This window comes from Vidua macroura, chromosome 20, assembly GCF_024509145.1.
Source record: "Vidua macroura isolate BioBank_ID:100142 chromosome 20, ASM2450914v1, whole genome shotgun sequence".
Lineage (NCBI taxonomy): Eukaryota > Metazoa > Chordata > Aves > Passeriformes > Viduidae > Vidua > Vidua macroura.
In genome coordinates, this window is record NC_071590.1 from 5,653,852 (window position 1) to 5,676,942 (window position 23,091).

The window sequence follows — 23,091 nt, forward strand, 5'->3', positions numbered from 1 at the left end:
GTTATCTGATCCCACACTGCTCCAGGGCCTCTCCAGCTCCATCTCCCAGGAAAAATGCCTCTTCCTCTCCCTAAAATGCCCACCTGCCAGGCTCTGAGTGCTTTCCACTCCTGCACAACACCCTGGCCCTGCCAAACTTGGATTTGGCCAACTCCAAGACCTTCCCAGAACCACCCACATCGAAGCCTCCCAGTTCTGAGCAGCTGTAATTACTCTTTTACACAACAAATTGTCCTTCAAAGCTTAGCTGAGTAACAAGTATCAAACCCACCCTGGTGACAGGCTCAGCAGCTACCTGGCAGATTTTGTGTGATCCTGGAGATGGCAGCAGGATACCAACTTGGATTTGACTCCTTTGAAACCTCCTGACCTTAGCAGCCAATTAATACTCATTTGTCAGGTTTCTTGCTCTAAAACTAAGCTACAAAGCCAATTTGGGTTATAGAAAAATTCCCATTTATCTGCTTTTTAACAGTATTCTTAAAACCATGACAGGCTAAAGATTGACAAGAGAAGTTTTTTTCAGGGAGCACCAATTTTATTAAACCAACATTTGGACTTACATACTAATTTGTGATTTCTATAGAGTCATGTACCCTAAGGATGCTTTGGTGTTGCTGAGTACAATTTCATCAACATTAACAGCAGCACTGGAGTTGTTCAGTATCCCATAGCCAGGACTCGACTTTGCAAGTCCTTTAAAAAATATTTTGTGAACTTAAGGCACATTCACAGCTCATCTAGGCAGTGTTCAAGAATCAGAGCATGAAGCAACTGAGTTTTTGCTACTTCCTTAACAGAAACAAAGTAGCTTCTCCTGTTAAAGGAAAACCACTTGAAACATACTCCTAGGTATATATTCCACATATGTGCTTCCTTCTTCACAGAAATAGAGAAACCAATATAAAGATTTCATCAGGACCTGGAAAAGAACAAAAAAACTGAATTAGAGAATAGCCCCATCTCTTTTCCTGGGCCCTTCCCTCATCCAAAAACACTCCTGGCTCCCTGCTGGCAAGCACTAAATGAGAATACTCAATGAACTGCTAATGAGCTTCTACAGGACAGACAGCTCAGAGTCTGCATTGCACTTTCAGAGGAGACACAGTGGCACAGTATCTGGAGTTTCAAGATCCATGGCACACACAGGAGATAAACCCACATCCCCCACCTCACTGCAAGCTCACACAATGCTGCAGCAACAAGTATTTGGGTTACTTTTCAAATCAAGGCTTTTTCTGCCGTTAAATTGCTAAAAACTCTTAGCATTTTTTTTTTTTTAGGGTGCATCAAAGTTTCAAGAACAGCAAAACTGTTTCCTGCAGTCGAGCTTAGCCTAAAGTAGCTCAGAGAGAAGATTAGGTGATCATGCCCTGGTCAGAGCAGAGACACGGAGTCTCGGCAATACCAGTTCAGACTATACTTCGCTCATCATTGCTTCTGGGCAAATCTATTTGCCTTCAATAAGAAGCTCGCTCCCAACCCAGGGCTTGGGAGGTTTCCTCCTCCCTAGGAGGATGGAAACCTCCTTGGGTTTCCTCCCCCTAGGAGGATGAAGCACGTGGAGCAGGGGAGCACAGGGATGGAGGTGACATCTCTTCTGCAGCCGAGCAGAAGCTGAGGAAGACAGGTCACAGACTGGCATTCCAAGGTCAGCAGAGCAGTACCAGGCAAACAGAAAAGGAAAAAAACGTGTCATACCTATAAATGCTGTTGCAGTCAGCGTCCCTCCAAGGCTCCAGAGGCCTGTTTGGATCCCTCCCTTCCCTCACGCCACACATTTACACTCTCTTCCCATCTCCTTCCCTGTACCCTCCCCACCAGGTCCCTGCAGCTCTTCAGTCCCCAGCCGCCCTACCCCAGCCTCACACCCCTTGCGCTCCCAGATATCCTCCCCGCATCTCAGCAAGCCCCACATGCCCTACACCTCGGTCGGCTTCACGCTCCTCAGCCAACCCCCAGAGCCGCTTCCGCGTCCCCTCACCCTCCGTGTCCCCGTCCCCACACACTCCGAGCCCTCAGCTGCCCCACCGCGGTCCCGCATCCCCTGGGCGGCCGGTGTCCCCTGGCCGTGTCCCCTGTCCCGCACCCTTCACGCCGCTCCGCTCCCGCAGGCCCGGCCGCGCCGGGGCGGAGCCGCCCTCTTCGCCCCACCCCTCCGCTAGTAACAACCAATCACAGCGCGCGGCTCTGCCGGTGGGAGCCAATAGGGCGGCGCGTTAGAGGAGCAGGGGGCGGTGCGAGCGTTTCCCGCCCTGAGGAAGCCTGAGGGGGGCTGAGGGAGCGGGTGTCCCCGTAAGTGTAAAACGCGTGTTCTGTCCGTGTTTAGCTAAGAGAAATGCCAATAAATGGCTTTTACAAAAGTTATTTCCGCACTCAACTTCAGCAACAGTCAGTTAGTAGAACGCAGTTGCTCCAAAGAGGAGCTTTAGTAGGAGAAGGAAAACTTCGCCCTTCAATACCAATTGTCTTGGTGTCAGGGATCCTGGCTAGGTAAACCTATATAGAGCTAATGTAAAGTACTTTCGAAAGTCACATTCAAAAGCCCTAAAAATGGGTATCAAAAAGTGAAGGCTGATAGAAAACAAACCATATTTCCCACTACAGAAAGTGGCTCCCTCGGTTTGAAAGAAGAGCCTGATATCCCCAGCTGTGATTATAAAGCACCAGCAATTTAGCTGAGTGTGATTACATTCATTGAATACAGCTGGAATCACCCTCCAAATAAATTTGCCTTCAGGTCATCAAAGCTATTAGCTTAAAAATTTCAATCTTTTCCAAATTCAGGACACTAGAGACACTTTATTTTTTTTTTCCTTAACATGCAAGAAAAGACTATCCTCACAGTTCTTTTCATAACCCAAAACCTCAACATTTCATCATGTTATGCCTATTGTGAACATCACTAATATTTAGTATGATCAGAAATATTTTAATGCGTTTGAATTAATATTTAAATAATTATTGAGTAAAATGATATTTATTACATGCTTAGGGACTTTTCCCCAGGAACTAAAACAACAGTCTGTGATTTTTGTGCTGTCCACAGCCTGCATTAAGAATCTGTGCATGAATGAAAATATTTATGTAATGAAGTTTAATGTGATGATGACTGGTGGATTGCTTCTCATTCTGCTTTTTTCATAAATGGGATATTTTCAACATTCCCTGTGCCTTGGTGTGACACCTTTGTGGTGACTGCTGCATTTGGGAGCACTGGATGGTTTGCAAGGAGTGAAAATTCAACCTGTGTAACCAGTTACTCTATTTTTCCAGGTGTGATGCAGACTTGCCTTAAATTCTCCTTTAGCTTAATAAATTCAGAACAGGAACTCCACATGGAACAAAGCAGTGAATTTATTAAGAGTTCACCCACCATCCTCACACTTTGGCACATAGATTCCAATAAATGAACAAAAAAGCACACAGCCAAAATCCTATTTTCTGACTAGAGAATAGAAGGCACTTAACCCTCCCTGTTCCACCATTGCTGGGAATTCCAGAAGTACCAGGAGTTGGAGGTGGTGGCAGAACCAATTTCAGCTTTGTTGAGTTTCCTTCCAACAGCCTCCTGACACATCTCCAACACAACCAACTCTTTTACAGCTGAAGCTTTCATCATTATCAGCTGAATGGGGGCAGAGAAAGGATTTACACCATCTGGGAATTACTCAGATGGACACTTCCCAAATTTCCCAGGCAAATTCCCTCCTTTTCCTCATACAGCTTATGATCCTCCAAAGCTGTCCCCAAACTATTCAGTGCCTTGACAACAGCACTAGATTCTCCTCATGGCTCTCACTTTTCCATATTTCTCCATTTTTTTCCCCCCACACTCAGCCTTTTTTTGGTGCTTTTCATTCCCTCACTGAGAGAGAGGTTTGATCAGCTCGTAATCCATGCACTTGGTGAGGCAGTCACGTGCCACACTAATGATGTGCTGCTTCTTGGGGTGATCCTCCTGCTTCCCGACGTAGGTCAGGATCTCCAGGAGCTCTGACTCCACCAGCTTCTTCGCCAGCTCTTTGTCACAGCTGATTAAGTTGAAAGCAATGACCAGTCCTCGGTGCTGGACCTCCATGTTGTCATGCAAGCAGAGCCTCTGCAGGATTTCAAGCCACTGGGTGGTCTGCAAGGGAAAGAGAGATCATTAGTACTGATCTGAAGAATATCTCAACCAAGAACATGACTTTTGCTTCCTTCAGCAGAAGGAAGAGCAATACTCATGTCATTTATGGTTATTTCATTTTTAAACTAAGGAAACCTGACTCCAAACATCTTAACCCAATTTTTCTTACACCTAAGTCAGAATCTTCCACAGCACAGGGACAACATGGAACATGTTTCATATTCAGGCTGCTGCATAATCTCTGTGAAAAGAATCTGACCAGAGTCTTGACACAGCTGAGATGACCAGGACACTCCTCCACCCCAACCTGCTTGAGCTTCTCTGTTGGCTTGATTAATCATTTTATCTTAATGAGCTCCAGAGTCCAATCGTGTGCAACACGATAGGGTTCAGGAGTTCTCAACCACAGCTCTTCAGACACTCAGCCATGCAGGCTCTGGGTTTTCAGGGTCTACAGATCTGTGCAGGGAAGGGACATCGTTTGGGATCTCTAAAGCTTAGTAGGTTATCAGTCAAGCTCTTCTCATTTCCAGGTAGAACAAGGTTTGGATTTCACGTTATTTATCAAAATGGACTAAAAGCATGCACACCGAGGTCCCAGCTTCTCTAGGTTCCTCAGTATCAAACTAGTAAACTGCATATTCCTTTGGAGAGACTTTCACATCTGAGCCCCACACACTGCCCACAGTCAGAGTTATGGCCTCACCACTTGAGTCATCTTCGAGCAGAGTTTCTTTTGTGCTGCCGTAAGCATGGCCAGGGCTCCTGCTGCTGCAACCTGAACCTTCTCATCATCCTCGCCACACAGCAACACCACCAACTTCAGCCGGTCGTTGCCATCAGCCACAAACCGCTCCTGAACCTAAGAAAAACCCCAGAGATACCCAGAGGTAACACAATTAGGGACAGCTCCTCACAGGGCCAGGTGCATGCAGTCAGGATGGACATGCCCAGGGGTTACCTCCTTGTTGACCACCAGGTTGCACATGCACTCTGTGGCTGCCTGTCGAAGTTGGTCGTGGTTCTCAAACATGTAGTTTTCGATATCTGGCAGGGCCTTCTCTTTGACTATCTTCAACCTGTGGCAAAGAGCAGTAAAAACCCCACATTATAGGTCAAGCAGTAGTCAACTTATCAAATATTAACTGCAGGGAAGGCCTTGAAACAAATCAGTGTCTGGAGCTCCTGATGTGGTTCATTCCCCATCTAATGCAGATGAAGTTCATATCTTTGCTGTTTCTAGAGGGAAATATGCCACTCTCCTTTTCTTATTTCATCAGTCTTTTAGTTCTGAGACCTTTGTAGCTCTGCCAGACTCAAACTGACCCGTCTTCATAGTCCAACAAGTAACTCACATTCACTCCTGGGGAAGAAGGAAGGCTAGAAAGCAGTAAAGCTCACCTAAGTTTATCACTTCTTCCTGAAAAGTTTGTGAGCCCTAACAGAGCCTCGTAGTTCTGGAGGCCATCTCTCTCTGTGTTCAGCAGGCTGACAAGGGGCCTCACCACCTCGTACACCTGGAAGAGAAGGCCTGTATTAGCAATTTTCATTTGCTAAACGAAGTATCAATGCTTTTGTTTTTATTATTATTTTTTAAGCTTACCCTCTCCCCTGGGAATGCAATGTCTGGATTGGAGATAGCAGCAATTTTTGCCAGAGCATGAGAAGCCTTTATCTTGCCAACATCTGTGCCTTCCACAGCCAGAGGTATCAGAGCCTGGAGAAACACAGGGAAAAGCATTCAGCGTTCTGAGAAGATTTACAGGATTGCCTTAACAGACTAAAACAAGTTAAAAAATATCCCATAGCTCTCTGTGATGTCTTGCTTTTGTTCTCAAATAGGCACCACAAGCTCACACCGTCACTCCAAGAACATCACTTCTTTGGAGCCTTGCAGAGATGGGACTGCAGTGTCAGTATGGCCCCGGTGGGGACAACTTGTGCTCTTCTGTCACTGTCCCTCACCGGACACCCCAGGCTCCCAGCAGACATTAACAGCACATCAGGAGCTGGGAATATAAAAGTAATCACCTTCCCACCACCTTGAGCGACAATGGTCCCGCGGTCCTTGGGGTCTTCACACAAGGCAAGAAACACCCTGCAGGGGCACAGAACACTCAGTGAAACAGCCACAGGGGACAGCAACAGCCAACAGCCCTCATGGAACAGGAGCTGAGGTTTTGCAGGAGTGCTAGAGCCACCAGGTAAATTCCAGGTGGCTTAACCCCATGCACACAGCACTCTATGAGGAAGCAACAAATGGCAGACAAGGTTCCAGGTCTGTAAAATGAACTCTATTCCAGCCAGAACTATTACAGAGAACTCAAAAATACATTCCAGCAAGGTAGCTTGAAGGTCAGAACATGGATTTTTGTGACACTGCCAAACAAAAACTTTGGTTTCAAATCTTTGCTTCACACGCTCCCCCACAGGCAGAATGCCCCACCGCAGGTGTCCCTCCCCATGGCACAGGGGCTGCCCAACACTCCCAGCTCCCAGGACTGCAGTGAAGGCACCTGGCAATGAGTTCCTTGGTCTGGTCAGTCAAAATGGCACTGTCAGCCTTCACCATGCAGGCCAAGGCAGAGACAACCCCAGCCTTCAGCAACCGCTTCACCCGCTTCACCACAAAGTCCTTCTTGTCCTGAGGAGGAAACATTGGGAAAGGATTAGCCCTTAGCAGCTGCCATTCTGCCATTCAGCCACCTAAGAGCCAAGCCTGGCTGGAGAGCAAGGCAATTTCAGTCTGGAGACAGGAGACCTGAAGTCTGTGACAATGGATACACCAAAGAAAGTATTTCTGAACAGCATCTCCAGCTGGACACAACCCACCTTTGGATGCTCCTCAGGCACATGCTGTTTGGAGAATTTTGCCAGCTGCACCAGCTCTGGGACCAGCTCCTTGGTATCATAGCTGTTGGTACAGTTCACCAGCGCAGAAGCCACGGAATACAAGATTGTCTTGTCGCTTGCCTGCACAGGAAAATAAAGCTTGTGTGAGGGTGAGAAGGGCACAGCAGGGAAATAGGTCCCTTTGGACTGCCATGATGGTGTTTCCATTGGTGGAAATGTTCTTAGCTTTATCCCCAGTTTCATAGCCCATGAAAGCTTTCATGGTCATACAAAGTGTTGAACATCATCAGGTGCTGTCAACGCCTTGGTGCCTTTGGTTTTCATGCAGTTGCTGACAGTGAAGGTAGGAGCAACCTCCCTCAGCCTAGGGAGAAGAGCAGGATGGTGGCAGCCCTGAGGTGTCTCTGGGGCACAGGCAAAACTGAAGTTCTGCTAAACCAGAGGTGAGGGGTTGGGGTCACAGCTCCTTCTCACTGGGGCTGGAGAGCTGGGAGAACTTGATGCTACCAGAGGAATCAGGGAACAAGGAAAGGAGATGGACCTTGGCTAAATCAAACATAGCTTTCAGGGCTGGCTCATCTTCAACAAAGTCATCTTTCACATCTGCATCGAGGGTGAGGTATGAGAGCCCTTCCACAGCCCATTTCCTGGTGCGGGCATCAATGCTGGTGTTGCACAACCACCTGGAAGAGAGAAAAACACATTTCTATCTCGGGAGCCAGAACTAACTTATCTGGAAAAAGAGGGAGAAAAAACAGATATTGAGGCTGATTCAGGCCCAAATATGTCCTCAGGTTCTGCTGCAGCTCCTCAGACTGGGGATGCTTCCCCTTGAGACATAACCTTCCTCCCCATGGCCTTGTGGGATCTAAATGCTGCAGGGAATGACAGACCAGGACAGCTACTCAGCACTGCTTTGCCTTTTCCATCACATGAAACACGAGATGCCTGCAGGAATGACCACCCATTCAGTCACTTCCTGACTTGATCCCACCTCCTTGGTTACTCCACCTGGCAAATTCACCTTCAGAGGGGACTTGTGCATATTCAAGGTAAGCATTAATTAGGCTGTGACACTCTGGCACCAGGTTTGGTGTCTCCCACGGGCAGTGAGGGAGGGAGAAGGCTCCTCTGGATATTGAGGCAGGAGGAACACATGGCTGCCTCAGGCACAGAGGAGCTCCATGTCCCAGTGCAATGGCTCTGGGGGCACTGTCAGCTGGCAGGCAGCACAGGAAATGAAGGCAACGTGTGGGCAGGATCTCATGGGAGAGGAACACATTGTGCTTTGCAAAGACTGGAATAACTGAAGGAAGAAGTGAAGTCACTCACTTTCGGCACTGCTTGGCTAACTTCTCAGTGGAGCCCTCAGCAAACTGCCGCAGGCCATAGTCTGTGCCTCCTGCTGAGCCCAGCTTGCAGAGACCCTGAGGAGGACAAAAAGGATGTACCTCTGAGAAAGGCTCATTAATCCTCTTGTGTTGCTGCCCCAAAACAGCCTAAGCCCATCTCTCATCCCCAGAGCCTTCCTCCTCTCCCAAGTCTGGGATTAAGCTGCTGAGTGTGGCAGGCAATAAAGGCAGGGCTGCATCCTTACCACCAGAGCTCGGATTTTGATCTTCTCATTCTTGGTCTTCTTGTAGATCTCCTTCAGGAGTGTCACCCCATTGGTGATGATGAAGGTGGCTCGGCTCAGCTTGGTGGAAGCATGGATGAGGGCTTCCACAGCCACCAGCTGGTCAATCTCCCTCTCGGACCCACACAGGGCAACCATCATCTCCATCACTCCCTTCATGCCAAGCAGCTTGTTGCCCAAGTCAAAGGGCCCTTGCAGAACACCAGACACAATCTGGACAGCATGAAGTGTCTTATCCATGTCTTGTGGGTCGATTTTGCTCCTGCATGGGATAGAGGGAGTAGGGTATTGAACAATAGTGGGGAGGGGATGTCCTCCCTCAGCTGTGCTGCTGAATCACATTGGATATTTGGGAGTGCAAATTCCTGCAAAGCTGTGATCCAGCAGGATCTCAAGCAGGTCACAAACTCCCAGAGCCCCAGTTTTGAACCCAAGCAGACTTCAAGTGCCTGATCTCACCCTCAAGAAGCCCTGCTCATGCCCTCTGGGCCAGCTCAGCCCTGACTCACTTGATGTACTCCTCGCAGATCAGCCGGTAGTTGTCCCGCTCCGGGTCGCAGCGCAGGTCATCGTAGAGCTTATTTAGGAGGACAGAGGCAGTCAGCTGGGTGTTCTCTGTCAGTGGCAGGCAGTCAGGCATCTCAGGAATCTGGCCCACCACTTTCAGTATCTTTTTTAAGCCTGGAAACGATAGAGTGATATGGCTGTCAGAGGGGAGAGGGTCTGTGCAAAATTCAAGATACCATTTGTTACTTTCTTGCTGTGGAATAGCCAGCTTGGATAGTTTTCAATTATTTTGCAGCCTAATCACATAACTCTTAAGCAAAAAAGACACTCAGATATTTATTAGGGAGGAGCTTCTGCTGGTGAGATTACAGGTTTGCAGCATCAGGCTTTTTTCCAGTTCTCAGAGATAAGCGGAACTGCATTAGGCCCCTGGCTGGATCTGTTATTTTTGTCAGGAGACATTAAACCTACTGACCTCCAAGGCTGGAGGCTCTGACTGAGGAAAAGCCAGCCACTTTCAAGTGATTCTGGATGACTTAACTCTCCTTTTGCTGAATTATTATTAAATAAGTTCCATCAAAATGGTAACACACACATGCATTGGAATTACTATAAAAACACACAGCACACATTTTCCTCACCCTCATCCAGTTTTATAGTTGATCAATTTATGGGTCCACCAAGCTCAGCAGGTGCTCATCTCATCCTGTCTAAACCAGATAATTTATCCAAGCCAAATCCTCCTTACAATACTAAATACATTGGAGAAACTAACCAGAGATACTAGGCAGTCCTTTAGAAACTCAAAGATTCTTGCTCTCATACACAGTTGATTTTCTCTTAGCACTGTTCCCTGCTAATAAGTCTAACTTTGCTCCAGGCTTGCATGCACCAAAAAAAGCCAGAGGATTTATTTTATAGGAAGGACCAGTTCTACAGGTATTCAGGAAAGAACACACAGCTCCACATCTCCCAAATCAGAACATGGGCTCACCATTGTCGATGACAAAGATGCTCCTGCTGTTGTCATGGTCTTTCAGGTCCTTCCTTGGTATGTTCTTGTTGAGGAGGTTGAGGGCTCGGTCTCGCCCTTGCCCAGACACTTTCTTACTGACCAGCATATCCAGCAAACGCATTGTGATCATCCTCAAATCCTTCTTAGTGTCTACACAGAAGCAAAACAGTAGTAGGCAGTTACAAGAAGTTACCTCTGAAAGCAGGTGAGCTCAGTCAAAACTATTGAAAGCCATTGTGTGGCTGGAACAGAAGTATTTAAGCTATCCATGAGGATAAGAGCTGTGTGCAGGTTGTCCTCCTGTACAGCTGAAGGGTAAAGTTCCCACTTCAGCAAAGAACAAGGAATAAGGAGGAATAGAGCCCTCCCTGCTGTGCCCGCTCCTCCTGCAGGCAGAGGGAACGAAGAGCAGGTGATGTGCTGTTACCTAGCACTAGAGCCTCCTCCTTGCCGTGGTGCTCCTCCTTCCCCTGGCCCAGCAGGCAGTCGGTGATGGTCTGCAGGAGGTTGCAGACAGCCAGGGAGATTTCTTCATTGTCCACCGACATCCACATGCAAATGCTGTCGATGCCCAGGTAATGGAGAATGGCAGTGGCCTGGGCCCAGGAAGGAGAGAGCAGGACAGTGTTAGCAAAGGCCTTTCCTCCCTGTGTCCTCTAGGCTCAGCTGGGACAAAGAAACTACTTTCCTCAGTGAATCTTGAATCAGTACAAGTCAGAGTTCTAATCTTCTCCCACAGCTCACAAACAACACAAACTATTTCAATCTCCCCCTCCCCAGGTGCAAAAGGCAATAGCAGTGAAGGTCCAAGCACCCTGTCCTTACCCGAGCCTTATGTCCTGTGCACATTCCTGAAAGTGTCCTCACGGCTGCCAGGATCAGCTCAGGATTTTTGGTTTCTATCAGCTGCAGCAGCAAGTTGACCCCATTATTCTGGAAAATCCTCTCGGCACCTGCTTCCTCCCGCCCCAGGACTATGAGGTTGTTTGCAGCCTAGGTGGGAGGCAGAAGAACCAGGGGTCAGTGGCACAGCCCAGCCTCCAGAACATCCCCATGCAGCTCTGGGAGATCCTGGTGGGAACCATCTCCTGACAGATGCAGCAGATCAGCTCAGACTCCACCAGACAGTTTATCCAGGTGCATTTAGGGATTGGCTCTGCTCTGCCCAAGAAGAGTGGGTCACTGCTTGGAGGGAATATCTGGAGGGTGGCAGGACCTGAGCAGAAGTCCAGGCTGGTCCCACCTTTGGTATTTTGGGAAGTTGAGCCACCTTCCCTTGGCACAGGGGTGATTTTCCCTCTCTCTGAGAGCAGTTCACCTTCCAGCTCCTTCCCTCATCCTCCATCCAGGGGAGGTGGGGAAGGGAACGCAGGGCTCTGCTCCCTGGAGCAGCCTCTGACATCAAACAGCCATTTTGCCAAGTCCAGGGCAGTTCTCACCTTTTCTCGCTTTTCTTTGTCGCTGTTCTCATCCAGCAGGATCTCAAACATCTTCTGCACCCTCGAGTCCGTGGAGAACTGAATGCGCAGCTGTGCCAAGAGAGAGAGCACAGAGCATCAGGAGGAGAAAATCGAGGAGCAGCTTTCCTTTTTTGCTTCAAGAATACCCCCTGCCCTCAAACCACAGGCAATTTAAGCTGAATAACAGGAGATAGAATTTCTCAGCAATCAGTATCCATTACCCATCTCAGAGGCACAGGCAGAGCCAGTCTTAAACTTTAATTTCTGAGACTTCACAGTAGGTAGTAGTGCAAGGATTTCTTCACAGCACCCCTGTAAAGGTAACTCTAGCAATGTGGCAACTGCCAGACCCAGCCCAAAGCTGGTCCAGACCCTTGCCAAGACCCTTCCAAGACACTCAGGACCAGGCCAGCCTCAGGAGGGAGCCACCACACTTTTTAATTTAACCAATCAACCCAATCCTCAGATTTACACACATCAAGTATGAACTTCCAGTCAATGGAGCCTATTTATCCCCCTATATTGCCACGAGTTTCCAGTATGACCAACAACCCATTGATGCAACCCAGAGCAAGGATTTCCCACCCCTGGTCTGTGAATCCAGCACTGTTCCCCTGGCATTTACCTTCTCCTGGATGTTGGCCCCCAGTCTCCTCAGGGTCTCCTGGAAGTTTTTGTTGCGGGGTTCGAGGGTGGCACATTTCTGAGCATCTTTGAATGCTTGATCTAACTTCCCCAGCTTTTCCAGGGCTTGGCTGCGCCGGTACAGGGCTTTGATATCTGAAGCATTGATGTCAATAGCTGGGAAAGGGATCCAAAACACCAGGTATCAGAGCTTGCTGCTTGGAAGTGGCCTGTGCAAACTGTGATTTGCTTTCTTATTAGCATCAATCAGTGCTTGATTAGCACTGATTGGACTAGCACACCAAACTGGAGCATCACTTGAACTTCCAGGAATTCCCTTGTGGCCTCAGCACTCGGGTGTTAGTGGACATCAAGGAATAAGGCCACAGTGTCCCAAAAGCAGATGTGAGAGGAGGCTGAGGAAATGTATTCAGCTCTCCTCATAACAGCCCTCTCCTTACCTCTAGATGCATCCGAGGCTGCCTTGGCATATTCCTCCTGTTAAACCAGAAAGGAGAGATTTGTTCACTGTGGAATAGTAGGGCAAGTCCCCATTGCTGATGGACATTGGGACCTCTCTGTTCCCATTTCCCAGGGGGACGCCCCAGTGAAGCTCCAGCACAAGCCCAGAACATTTCATTTCAGACCAGCTGGAAACACCCTGTTCAATAAATGGACAAACCACCCAGTCCACAGCCAGTGAGTGCCCTTGGCTGCCCTCCTGCTCTTCTCCCCTTGAGCACTGCCCAGGTGAGGGGAGCTTTTCTCACCTTTTTGAGGAAACAGGCTGCCCTGTTCCTGTACAGCACCCCCTGCAGCGCCTTGTCCTTGTTGAGCTTTATGGCTTGAGTGTAGCTTTGAAGGGCTTTCTCGTAGTCACTGGCCTGAAAATATTTATTGCCCTCCTCTTTCAGCTGAATGGGATCCTCCATCTGGAGAGCTTGAAGGAAAAACATCAATTTGTGTCCCATTTTCAACTGCCTGGGTTGCCTGCCTACTGCCCCAAGCTGAGTTCCACCATGAGACTGACATATAATTAACACACATTAATAAAAGCAGCTTACCAAGCCAAAGAGTTTTGAAAATGAAGACCTAAATTGCTCTTCAAGGCTGTCACTTCTCAGAAGTTTTTCCCACCAAAGTAAATCCTTAGGAGTCAATTAAGAAAAAAAAAAAAAAAAAAGAAAGAAAGAAAAGAAAAACAACAACAAAAAAAAGGAATTAAAGAAATCTGCCAGCACTACGGAGAGTCTGTGTGGCTCAGGAAAGAGCTCACTTCCCACTCCAAGTTTGGGCAGGACCTGGCAGCTCCTGCTGCCTGTCAGCGTCACCTGTCACCACAGCCTGTCCCCTCCTTGTCCCCTCGTGCTTTATATGCCTGGGGAGGGCTGGGAGCCAGGGCCAGCTCGGGGGGCACCTGCCTGCAAGCAGGCAGCACTCCTCTGCAGCAAGAGGGAATCCTCTCTCACCTGCCAGGGCAAATCCCGGCTCTCCTCTGCCTGCAGAGCTGCAGAGGGTGTGGGGAGCAGGAAGGGGGAGGTTCATGCCAAAAAAGCCCACGGCTGGAATGGCTGACCCCTGTCAAAATGCTCAGACCCTTTTCCCTTTCTATTTAGGGAAGCATGAGACAGCTGAGCCTCGGGGACAAGTGGCCCCAGGCCAGCAGCTGCAGCAGTGCCCAGCACCTTCCAGAATTCCCTGGGATGGAAAGCTGACTGACACCCAGCGCTGCCTCCTCTTCCTTGCAGGGCATTTGGGAGCCCATCCCACTGGAAATCCCACTCCAGTCTGGTGCTGCCACCCACCCCACACGTGGTCATTCAGCGACACACTGAGATGGGCTAACACAGGTCTGGGCTGGAATATACTGGAAGTGCTGTGAAGAGTGGCTCAATTTGAGTGGCACCAGGAGACAGAGCAGCACTGAGCTCCAAGAGAACTGAGCCTTTCAACCCACTCTGTTCCCCAGCAGTCACAGTCAGGAATTCTGCTTTTTGATGTATCTCCCCCCAAACACAGGCCTTGCCTTCCCCTACCAGCATCCCAGCTATAAAGCAAAGCGGGGACTGGCAGGATGGGGAAATGACTGAGGAGAGCATGGACTGACCCAGACACTGCCAGGAGCAAAAATATAATTGTCTTTAATTGTGTGATCTGTGTTGTGGCTTGTGGCTCTTATGCAGCAAGAATTAGCACAGAACTTCCCTGTCCAGGGCTCCTGTTTTATTCACCAACCACCAGCAGCACCACCTGGTCCCTGGTGTACGGGCAGGAGGCGATTCCAAATCCATTTGTAAATCCTTTCACAGCAAATCATCAACACCACAGCTGCAGGCAGCTTCATCAAGAGCAGCTCCCACATCTATACCTGTTGGAGAATAGGTCCAAGGTACAAGGACAACAGCTGTGGAAAGTGCACGATGCCATCCCTGCCTTGGACAGACTCAGTGCAGTGGCTTTTGCTTTTCCAGCATTCATTTGGATTAACACACCAGAAACTCCTTCCAGCTGGGCAAGGCTCAGCTGGCTGAAATATCAGCACTCGTGGGCTATAGCGCTGCCTTTCTCACGTCAGCCAGACTACAGCTCCATTGTCACAAGCGGCAGCACTGCAGGTAAACTGAGTTACAAAATCAAAGGGTGTTGGGTGCAGCCGCTGCTCAAGGCAGAGCTGAGAGTGCAGGGCAGGCTCAGCAGCGAGTGCCGAGAGCCCTCTACAGGCCTCGGCTGGAAGGGAAAACATAATAATAACCCCAAAAAATAGCTTTCCCAGGAGAAATTCAAGCCTCCAAGGCAGCCACATAGATCCCAACACTTGTATGGCAGCAAAACTCCCCAGCCCTTCGTGCGCCTGCATTTCCCAGCGGGCAGCACTGGCTGATGAGCCGGGACAAAGCCAGTCCCGGGAGTGTCACAGAGCCGGCATGGTTTGGGTGGGAAGGGACCTTAGCGCTCTGCTGATCCCGGCGAGCGGCCGGGGAAGGGGAACCGGAGCGGGATGGGAGAGCCGGGACGGGGAAGGGGAAAGGGAACCCCGGCGAGATGGGACAGCCGGGCCGGGGAAGGAGAACCCCGGTGGGATGGAAGAGCCGGGCCGGGGAAGGGGAAAGGAAAACCCCGGCGGGATGGGAGAGCCGGGCCGGGGAAGGGGAAAGGAAAACCCCGGCGGGATGGGAGAGCCGGGCCGGGGAAGGAGAACCCCGGTGGGATGGAAGAGCCGGGCCGGGGAAGGAGAACCCCGGTGGGATGGAAGAGCCGGGCCGGGGAAGGGGAAAGGGAACCCCGGCGGGATGGAAGAGCCGGGCCGGGGAAGGGGAAAGGGAACCCCGGCGGGATGGAAGAGCCGGGCCGGGGAAGGGGAAAGGGAACCCCGGCGGGATGGAAGAGCCGGGCCGGGGAAGGGGAAAGGGAACCCCGGCGGGATGGGAGAGCCGGGCCGGGGAAGGAGAACCCCGGTGGGATGGAAGAGCCGGGCCGGGGAAGGGGAGCGGCCCCGGCCCTTCCGCCGGCGGCAGGAAGCAGGAAGGCAGCGGGCAGGGCTGCGGGGAGCGCGGGCGGTGGGTAACCATCGTGGGGCTCTGATGGAGGTGCCTCGGGATGGATGGTCCTCTTGCCCCGGGAGGGAGTCCCCCCGCCCGCTGTGCTCCCCCAGCACAGCGATGCCCCCGTGCAGGATTTTGGGCTGTTTGGCCACAAAGAAGGATTAATTACCCACCGTAACCACCCATCCCAAACACAGTTTGGGTGGCTTCTTCCCCGCTTCAGGGGCAGGCGGCATCCGTGGCTCAGTGTTGGACCTGGCGGTGCAGGGTTGAGGGTTGAAGTTGATGATCTTGGATGTCTTTTCCAGCCTTAATGATTCTATGAATCCCACTCTCCCGTCTCCTCTGTAGGTCTCTGCTCCTCTCCCTCCCTGTGGAGATGGTGGTCCTGCGGGCTGGGCTCTGCCCTGGTCTCACTGAAGACATGATCCAGCTTCTCAGGGCCAATGGCATCAGGACGGGTAACAGGGTGGCATCGGGGTCTTGGCTTGGCATCATTCCCCGTGCATTTGGTGGACCTGTGTCATCCCACATCCTGGGAGGGTGGTGGTGGTGGAATATCCTTCTGTGTCCTCCTTGCTAGATGTCTTCTAGGTCCTCCTGGGTGGTGGATACTGTGAGTAAGGACTTATTCAAAGGAGCAGGAGAGTGTAAGGACATGGTAAGAGATGCCTGCAGAGGCTCATTGAGGATTGATCAATTTTGGCTTTTTTGTGGTATTTCAGGAGGGTTTATGCAGTTTTCCCTCTGAAAAATGCCCAACTTTTTGGAATGCTGTACCCTGGGCACCTCCTGCCCTTAGAGGGGAAGGAAAAGGTGCTGGGCAGCTCTTGAGCTCTTGAGGGAAAATTTTTACTAGCTTCTCTCTGTGCTCTGTTTTGCAAGAAACAATTTGTTCTGTGATGAGTGATGGGGCCATCTCAGAGGACAAACTCCTCCATTCACAGTGTTGACAGAGGGCACAGCCACTTTGCTTGTTGGTGCAGGTTTTGTTTAAGCTGATTGTCTTCTGGTGTTTGTGGTCTGATCATGTTTGGCTTCCAACCTCTTGTCCCTCATGTTATTTGCAGTGGTGGACTTTGTGTCGTCAGACCTGGAGGATGTTGCCCAAAAGTGTTCCCTGTCTTACAAGGTAGAAGGGACTACTCCTCACTCCTGGTACATTAACCAGGGAGCTCAGAGCTGTCTGGCTCATGGACAAGGATGGGCTTGTCTGGGGGGCCCTTCTGCAGCAGTTGCTGGCTGTTGATCAGTCCCATTTCCAGACATCCCTCTGCCCCCAGGCGCTGGTCGCAGTCAGACGTGTGCTCCTGGCCCAGTTCTCTGCCTTCCCTGCCAACGGAGCAGACCTCTACGAGGAGCTCAAGAGCTCCACTGCCATCTTGCCCACTGGCAGCCCAAGGTGGGGACCTCACCCACCCACCAGCTCTGCCTGGGGCTGAGTTTGCTGCACAAGGCTGTGGTTGCCAGCACAAGCTTTGAATTTCATTCTCCAAACCATCCCCATGTACTTTTGTGCATTTGGGAAGGGGACTCTGAGGACAAAAATCTGGGGACTGCTGCCTCCCAGTGCTCCTACCATTCTGGCTGAAGGGGTGTTGGTAATCCCACCTTGTGTCCATCCCACAGCCTGGACCAGCTGCTGGACTCAGGGCTGTACACAGGGGAAGTGACAGAGCTCATGGGAGCAGCGGGCACTGGGAAGACGCAGGTGAGTGGGGTGGAGGACAGAGGAGAGGACAGGTAGGGTGAAGATGTCGCACAGAGGGACACGTGAGGGCTGGCTGACACCCTGTCCCTGTTCCCCCAGGTGTGCCTGGGCATTGCAGCCAGTGTGTCCCTGGGGCTCAAGCAGCATGTCCTGTTTCTCGACTCCACGGGGGGTTTCACTGCCTCCCGTCTCTACCAGATGCTCCGAGCCCAGACAGAGGATGAGGAAGAGCAGGCAAGTTCCCCTGGAGCTGGTCCCTCTGCTTGCTCTGAAACTCACTTTGCTCTTGCCTGCAAGAAACCCCAGAGATGGTTTGTCTTTCCAGCTCTGCCTTTGTCCTCATGGGCTTTTTTGAGTCCAAACCCTTCCTTCCATGGCCTGGTTGGTGACATGCTGAAGACAGACTGTGCTCTTTGTTATTTTTCTTGGGAGAAGGGAGGGACTTACAGGACTTGCAGGACTTTGCTCCCTGAGCTCAATCCATGTTGCTTTTCCATCAGTGCCATAGGGGCAGTGGTGTTAATGGGGTGGAGGCAAATGTGGAAGAACAAGGCTCTGTGGCATGGTGTGAGTGCAGAGAGCTGGGGGCAGCTGGGGCAGGAGGAATAGGCCAAGTCCTGGGGAGACTGAGGCTGGATTTTGTGCTGCAGCTGGAGGCTCTGCAGCGGGTCCAGGTAGAACGTGTGTTCAACATCTACGAGGTGCTGAGTGCCTTGCAGGAGCTGCGGGATCGCCTCTGCCAGCAGGTAGGAGCGAGCCTTGGGGCCCCTCTCCCCTCCCCAGAGCTGCAGGGAGGCCAGCAGGGCTTGTGTTCCTGACAGGTGACTCCAGATTGCCTCATCCTTGGGCCTCTGTGCAGCTCACAGCCTCCAGAACTGCTGGATTTGTGACTCCACGTTGCACCTGGTGCCTCCTTGCAGGTTGTGAGCTCCATGGGACCTCTCAAGGTGGTGGTGCTGGACTCGGTGTCGGCTGTGATTTACCCTCTGCTGGGTGGCAGGCAGTCAGAGGGTGAGCTGGCTCACTGTGTGAGCTGTTCTTGGAGTGGGGACTGGGGCAGGACAGATGTGGGTGTGACTGCTCCCAGCTTTTCCCTTGGGAGTGGATAAAAGGGGGGGTGTGTTTGCAGTGTTAGCAGCAAACACTCCACCTGGCTGTGGCTGCTCATGGCAATGGTCTGAAACCCATCTGGGGAGGCACTGGAGTCTTTGCCCATAAACTAAAACTTCTCTTACAGTGTCAGAAATATATCATGGCACAGTTTGCAGAGCTCCTCTGAGGCCCTTTATGCCAGAAAGGACATAAATCAGAAGTGAGGATGCCAAGGAGCCCCCTCAAACACCTTCCAGAGGGTCTTGCACAGCTGGGTGGCAGCCAGTGCTATCACAGGAGATCCCCTCACAGCTGTGGGCTGTAGGAAATGCAGCTGTGAGCTGCAGAGATGGGTCCTGTGCCTGCTAAATCAACCTGGCCAGCTTTGCCTGCAGCTCCTGATGCTTTTGTAGGATTTTTTGGCCTTGGCCCTTCTAAAATAGGAAAGGATGGGGAATGGTCCAGTGAAGGCGTCCATGAACACAAGTGCTGACCCTGAATCCAGTGCTCATGCAAATCCAGATGTCAGCTGCTTCCAGGGTGCACTTTGGGGGCTGATCCCCAGACAGCCAAAATGCTTTGTCCTGCTCCAGGTTTGGCCCTCATGATGCAGCTCTCCAGGGAGCTGAAGACCTTGGCCAGGGAGTTCAGCCTTGCTGTTGTGGTGAGTGTTGCTGTGCTTTGTCCTTCGTGTGCTGGTGTGTGGCAAGGAGCCATGGGGAGGCTCTGGAGCATGTGGGAGAGGGAGCCAGAGGCCTGAACTCCCCAGTGCTCTGCTCCCTGACATCTCTGCAGCCTGCAGATGTCTTGTTCCAAGCATGGGGCAGGACCTGGGCTGATGTGCTGCCTCCTGCTCTTGCTGTCCTCAGCCATTCACTGGTTTGAGCAAGGCAGAGTTAAGTACAGGCAGGTTGAAAGGCTGGTTGTGTTTATTTTTGATATAACACCATTCATTTAAGGGGCTGGCCAGCTTCCTGGGTAATCTCTTGGTCACCTTGCAGGAGCTGCAGGGCATTGCATCATCCCACAGGAGCTGCAAGGGCCCTACTCTAGCCTTCCCCAGCTCTTGGCCAATGCACCAGATGGGTGGGACCACAATCAGTGGGTCTGAACAGGGAGGGCCACACCAGAACACGGTGGTCTGCTGAACAGATCTGCCTTGCATTCTGATCAAGTGACAAGGACAGCGTGTCTGGAAGGACACTTGGAGGCCCCAAGTTAAACTTTGTGGTGACTGCAGCACCAGGAGTGATGCAGCTTGCAGATATCAGAGAACTCCCTGAGCACTGCTCTGGGTCAATTGCCTGGGCTGTGCTCAGAGGGGATGGCAGAGGAGCTGAAGGAGAAGGAGAAACCTTCCTAGAAGTAGCAGCCAGGCCAGGATTTCCTGGTGACCTCCAGTGTGTCACTACACCGAGTGGCACTGCTGATCCCAGGCACTGCTAAGTCTGTTTGTGCTGCAGGTGACCAACCAGGTGACAAGGGACAGCAGCACTGGCCCACTGAAGCCAGCCCTCGGCCGCTCCTGGAGTTTCGTGCCCAGCACCCGGGTGCTGCTGGAGAGCAAAGAAGCCACGTGGGAGAAATCCAGCACACAACGTGCTGCTTCCCTGGCAAAGTCACCCCGGCAGGTGAGGCTGCCTGGATCCATCCCTGGGAGCTCAGGAGCAGCTGTGGGATTGGCTCTGTGGGAGTGGGGCAGGACCCAGCCTGGCAGCAGGAGAGCAGCTTGTGCAGCCTGGCTGGATGCTGCAGAGGAAAGAGAAGAGCATCTGTTCCCAACAGCCTGGGCTGGTGTTTATAGGCAGGATAAATGAGTGGCACCACTTCCAATCCAGGTCACTGTGTTCCTGGTGTTGGTTTCATCTCCTGATGGTGTGTGCGCAGTGAGGGTCCTGTGGAAATGGCTCTGACACCTTCAAAGGTGACTTCAGCTTGAGGCCTGCCTGTGCACAGGCAGCACTGCCTGAGCCTCCTGGCTCTGAGCCTGCTCTGCTGCTTGATCCAAACAAATTTGGGTATGGTGGTGTGCTAGGCAGTGAAATGCATCCTGGATGTGCTAAATGATGGTGTGTCTGGGGATGTCTCAGAACAAGATGTTCTTTCTTTGCTAAATTGCATTGTCTGTTTGTATCTCTGCATTCAGCAGACCCAGTTAAAACAGGGGCACCAGCAGCAGGAAATCCTCAGGGGGATTTAACTGGGACTTTTGGCTCTGAGACAGGAGAGGGAGCGATGTAGAGTCCAACAGTGTGAGGATAAGCTTTGCTCTGTTCCTCCTTGCAGCCAACAGGGATCCAGGTGGAGCTGGACATTGGAAATGGTGACGTGTTGGAACCGAGCCTGGTGACACCCACACAGGGACTCTGATGGCATGGAAAAGCAAATGTCACAAAGTTCAAGAGAGCTGCACAAAAGCAGGCAAGCACTGAAGGTTTTACAAACTGACTGAGAATCCTGCAGCCCTGGGAAGGAGCAAAAAGAAAAATCTTTTGTTCTGCCCCATGGAAAAACTCACTGTGGGGTTCCTTGGAGCCCTCTGTGCCTGCAGTGGCTGGGTTGTGAGGGCAGTGGGACAGCCAGGTTCTGCCCTCTGCTGCAGGCTTGTGTTCACCCCCCAGAGCCAGCCCTGTGCTCAGGTGTTGTTGGGATCAGCTGCCCTGTCCCTGCACAACCCCACAACTCCTCCTCGTGCTGGTTGAGTTCCCCCCGTGGCTCCCTGCCCTCTGCTCCTGGAGTTCTGCTCATCCTTGGGCCCACAGTGGGCTTGGTTCAGAAATAAAAGAAAAAAAAAACTGTTGTACATTGCTGTGGTTGTTGAGAGCTGGAATTCAATTAATGACAGCTGCTCTGAACTTAATTAAAATGTTGAGCAGGACTGAGGAGGGACAGGCTGCTGATGAGCAGGGACTTAATGAGATGCTTGATCTTCCCTTCTCCCCAGAGTACCACCAGGCCCTGTGGGGACCTGCTGGTGTTTTTGGGGCACAGCTGGACTGTGTAAAGGCTTCCTGATAACTGATGGAGGTTCTGATCTGGATCAGCTGAGGCAGATGGGTCCTGGCTGGCACCAGCTGGCCCTGCTGGATGCTCAAGGACCTATTCAATTGCATGTGGTGATGTTTAAAATAATCTTCCCGTGCTCCAGTGCTTTCCAGCTGCTCTTGTGTGCTCTTGGCAACCTCCTGAGGAGAGGGGAGGCTTGGATGTGGAGTTTCCTCTTGATCCCAGATGTTTCAGATACCCTCAATTTAAGAGACCTCCTTGGCAGGTGAGCTGAGCCATGGCTTGCACTTCAAGGCAGCTGATGGAGAATTTGGGGGCTGGGACTAATTAGGGTATGCTCATTAAACTAATGACACAGCACCACAGCTGCTGGAGCCCTCTAAGGCTGTGCTTGGCACGTTAAATACATATTTTTTACTGCAAACTTTCTAAAGTTGTGTGTTTATTTGCATTTCTGGGCTCTCCAAGCTCAGGAGGGGAGGTTTGGCTCTAGGGTTTGCAGCCTGCTTGGTTGGGGTGAGGAGGAAGAGGATGGTTTTCCTGTCTTCTGGAGACCTGTGCTGACGTGGCTGGAACTTACAAGCAGAAATTTACCTTATTAGCTAATTTCTTGGTAGTTAATTCCTTGCTAGCTCCTCTCTTGGAGCTGTGGGTGAAGGGGTGGTGTACACACGTTTCAGCTACTAATTCATCTCTCTGCCTGAGGTTCTGCAGGGGAAGCAAAGCTCTTGTGGGGGGAGTGTGGAGCAGGGAAGAGCCAAATAGAAGCCTCTGGGGTTATATTTGAACCAAGAGGGCTTTCCAGATGTTTCCTTCCCCTAACCAGCAGGATGAGAAGAGGAACAACATGCTCTGAACCCTCGTTAGAGTCAGCATGAGACCAACCATGTGTGCATCATCCCTGTGATCCCTGAGAAATGACAGAAGAAATTCCAGCCTTGCACTCGGTCACCAGGGAGTCACGGGGTGGTGACTCAACAGGGACACTGCCAGTCTGTCAGGAAAGGTGATGGTGTGAAGTCTGGGCTCCTTCAGAGCTTCCCATCCCAGTTTCATTGGCATAATCATGGCTGGGGGAGATTTTCTTTCCTTGGCATTCAGCTAATTGCAGCTGTTTCCCTTTTGGGAAACATTTGGGGAGGGTGGTGTGATTTGGGGCCTGGCTGGGCTTTGTGTGGCAGCTCTTCTGCTGCCAGGTGTGCTCCGAGGTCCCAGGGGTGTGCTGAGTTTCTGGCTGTGTTGCTGCAGGGAAGGTGTCCCTGTGCCTGCTGGCTGTTTCCCTGTGTGGGGACAGCAGGAGTGTTCAGGCCATGGGAATCTCTCACCTCATCTGGAAAAACCTGACTTCCTGCTCAAGCTGATTTGCCCTAAATTTGCATAGTAAGATCAGTTTCTGACCTAAATATCCTCATTCAGTCTTTCCCCTCCCTGCTCAGGCAGGCACTCCTGCAGCTCTGTAACGCAGAGCTCAGGACATTTTTTCCCCCTGCCTCTTCCCAATGCCCAAAACAGCTGG

The 23,091-nt window shown here is 51.2% G+C and overlaps 2 protein-coding genes and 1 non-coding gene across 9 annotated transcripts; 1 reads left to right on the forward strand and 2 right to left on the reverse strand.

Annotated features, from left to right (window-relative positions):
- Window positions 1–1,342: 1,342 nt before the first annotated feature.
- Window positions 1,343–1,440, reverse strand: LOC128817497 (Z30 small nucleolar RNA). Its single transcript, XR_008440210.1, has one exon. It is a non-coding gene; the product is annotated as a Z30 small nucleolar RNA (small nucleolar RNA).
- A 1,945-nt stretch (window positions 1,441–3,385) lies between these two features.
- UNC45B (unc-45 myosin chaperone B) lies at window positions 3,386–14,732 on the reverse strand. The gene is made up of 19 exons (XM_053995683.1): window positions 12,995–14,732; window positions 12,686–12,722; window positions 12,226–12,401; window positions 11,580–11,669; window positions 10,966–11,133; window positions 10,568–10,736; window positions 10,120–10,290; window positions 9,128–9,299; window positions 8,580–8,880; window positions 8,315–8,409; window positions 7,524–7,665; window positions 6,962–7,102; window positions 6,646–6,773; window positions 6,161–6,227; window positions 5,733–5,846; window positions 5,531–5,646; window positions 5,091–5,208; window positions 4,836–4,991; window positions 3,386–4,129 (listed from the first exon to the last, which is right to left on the reverse strand). Exons 1-19 carry the CDS (start codon window positions 13,193–13,195, stop codon window positions 3,866–3,868), a joined length of 2,826 nt encoding a protein of 941 aa, XP_053851658.1. The 5' UTR covers window positions 13,196–14,732; the 3' UTR covers window positions 3,386–3,865.
- A 6-nt stretch (window positions 14,733–14,738) lies between these two features.
- RAD51D (RAD51 paralog D) lies at window positions 14,739–22,578 on the forward strand. 7 transcript variants are annotated; one of them, XR_008440146.1, is made up of 12 exons: window positions 15,687–15,781; window positions 16,118–16,227; window positions 16,837–16,898; window positions 17,050–17,168; window positions 17,396–17,477; window positions 17,577–17,711; window positions 18,128–18,223; window positions 18,398–18,488; window positions 19,163–19,233; window positions 20,033–20,200; window positions 20,856–21,840; window positions 22,402–22,578. XR_008440146.1 is itself a non-coding variant. In XM_053995678.1 (11 exons), exons 2-11 carry the CDS (start codon window positions 16,146–16,148, stop codon window positions 20,937–20,939), a joined length of 990 nt encoding a protein of 329 aa, XP_053851653.1. In that variant the 5' UTR covers window positions 14,739–14,839; window positions 16,118–16,145; the 3' UTR covers window positions 20,940–21,992. The 7 variants fall into 7 exon arrangements, 5 of the variants coding, with proteins under 5 accessions (XP_053851653.1, XP_053851652.1, XP_053851655.1 ...); XR_008440147.1 differs by having other exon boundaries at window positions 22,405–22,578; XM_053995678.1 differs by lacking the exons at window positions 15,687–15,781; window positions 22,402–22,578 and adding an exon at window positions 14,739–14,839 and having other exon boundaries at window positions 20,856–21,992.
- Window positions 22,579–23,091: the final 513 nt, after the last annotated feature.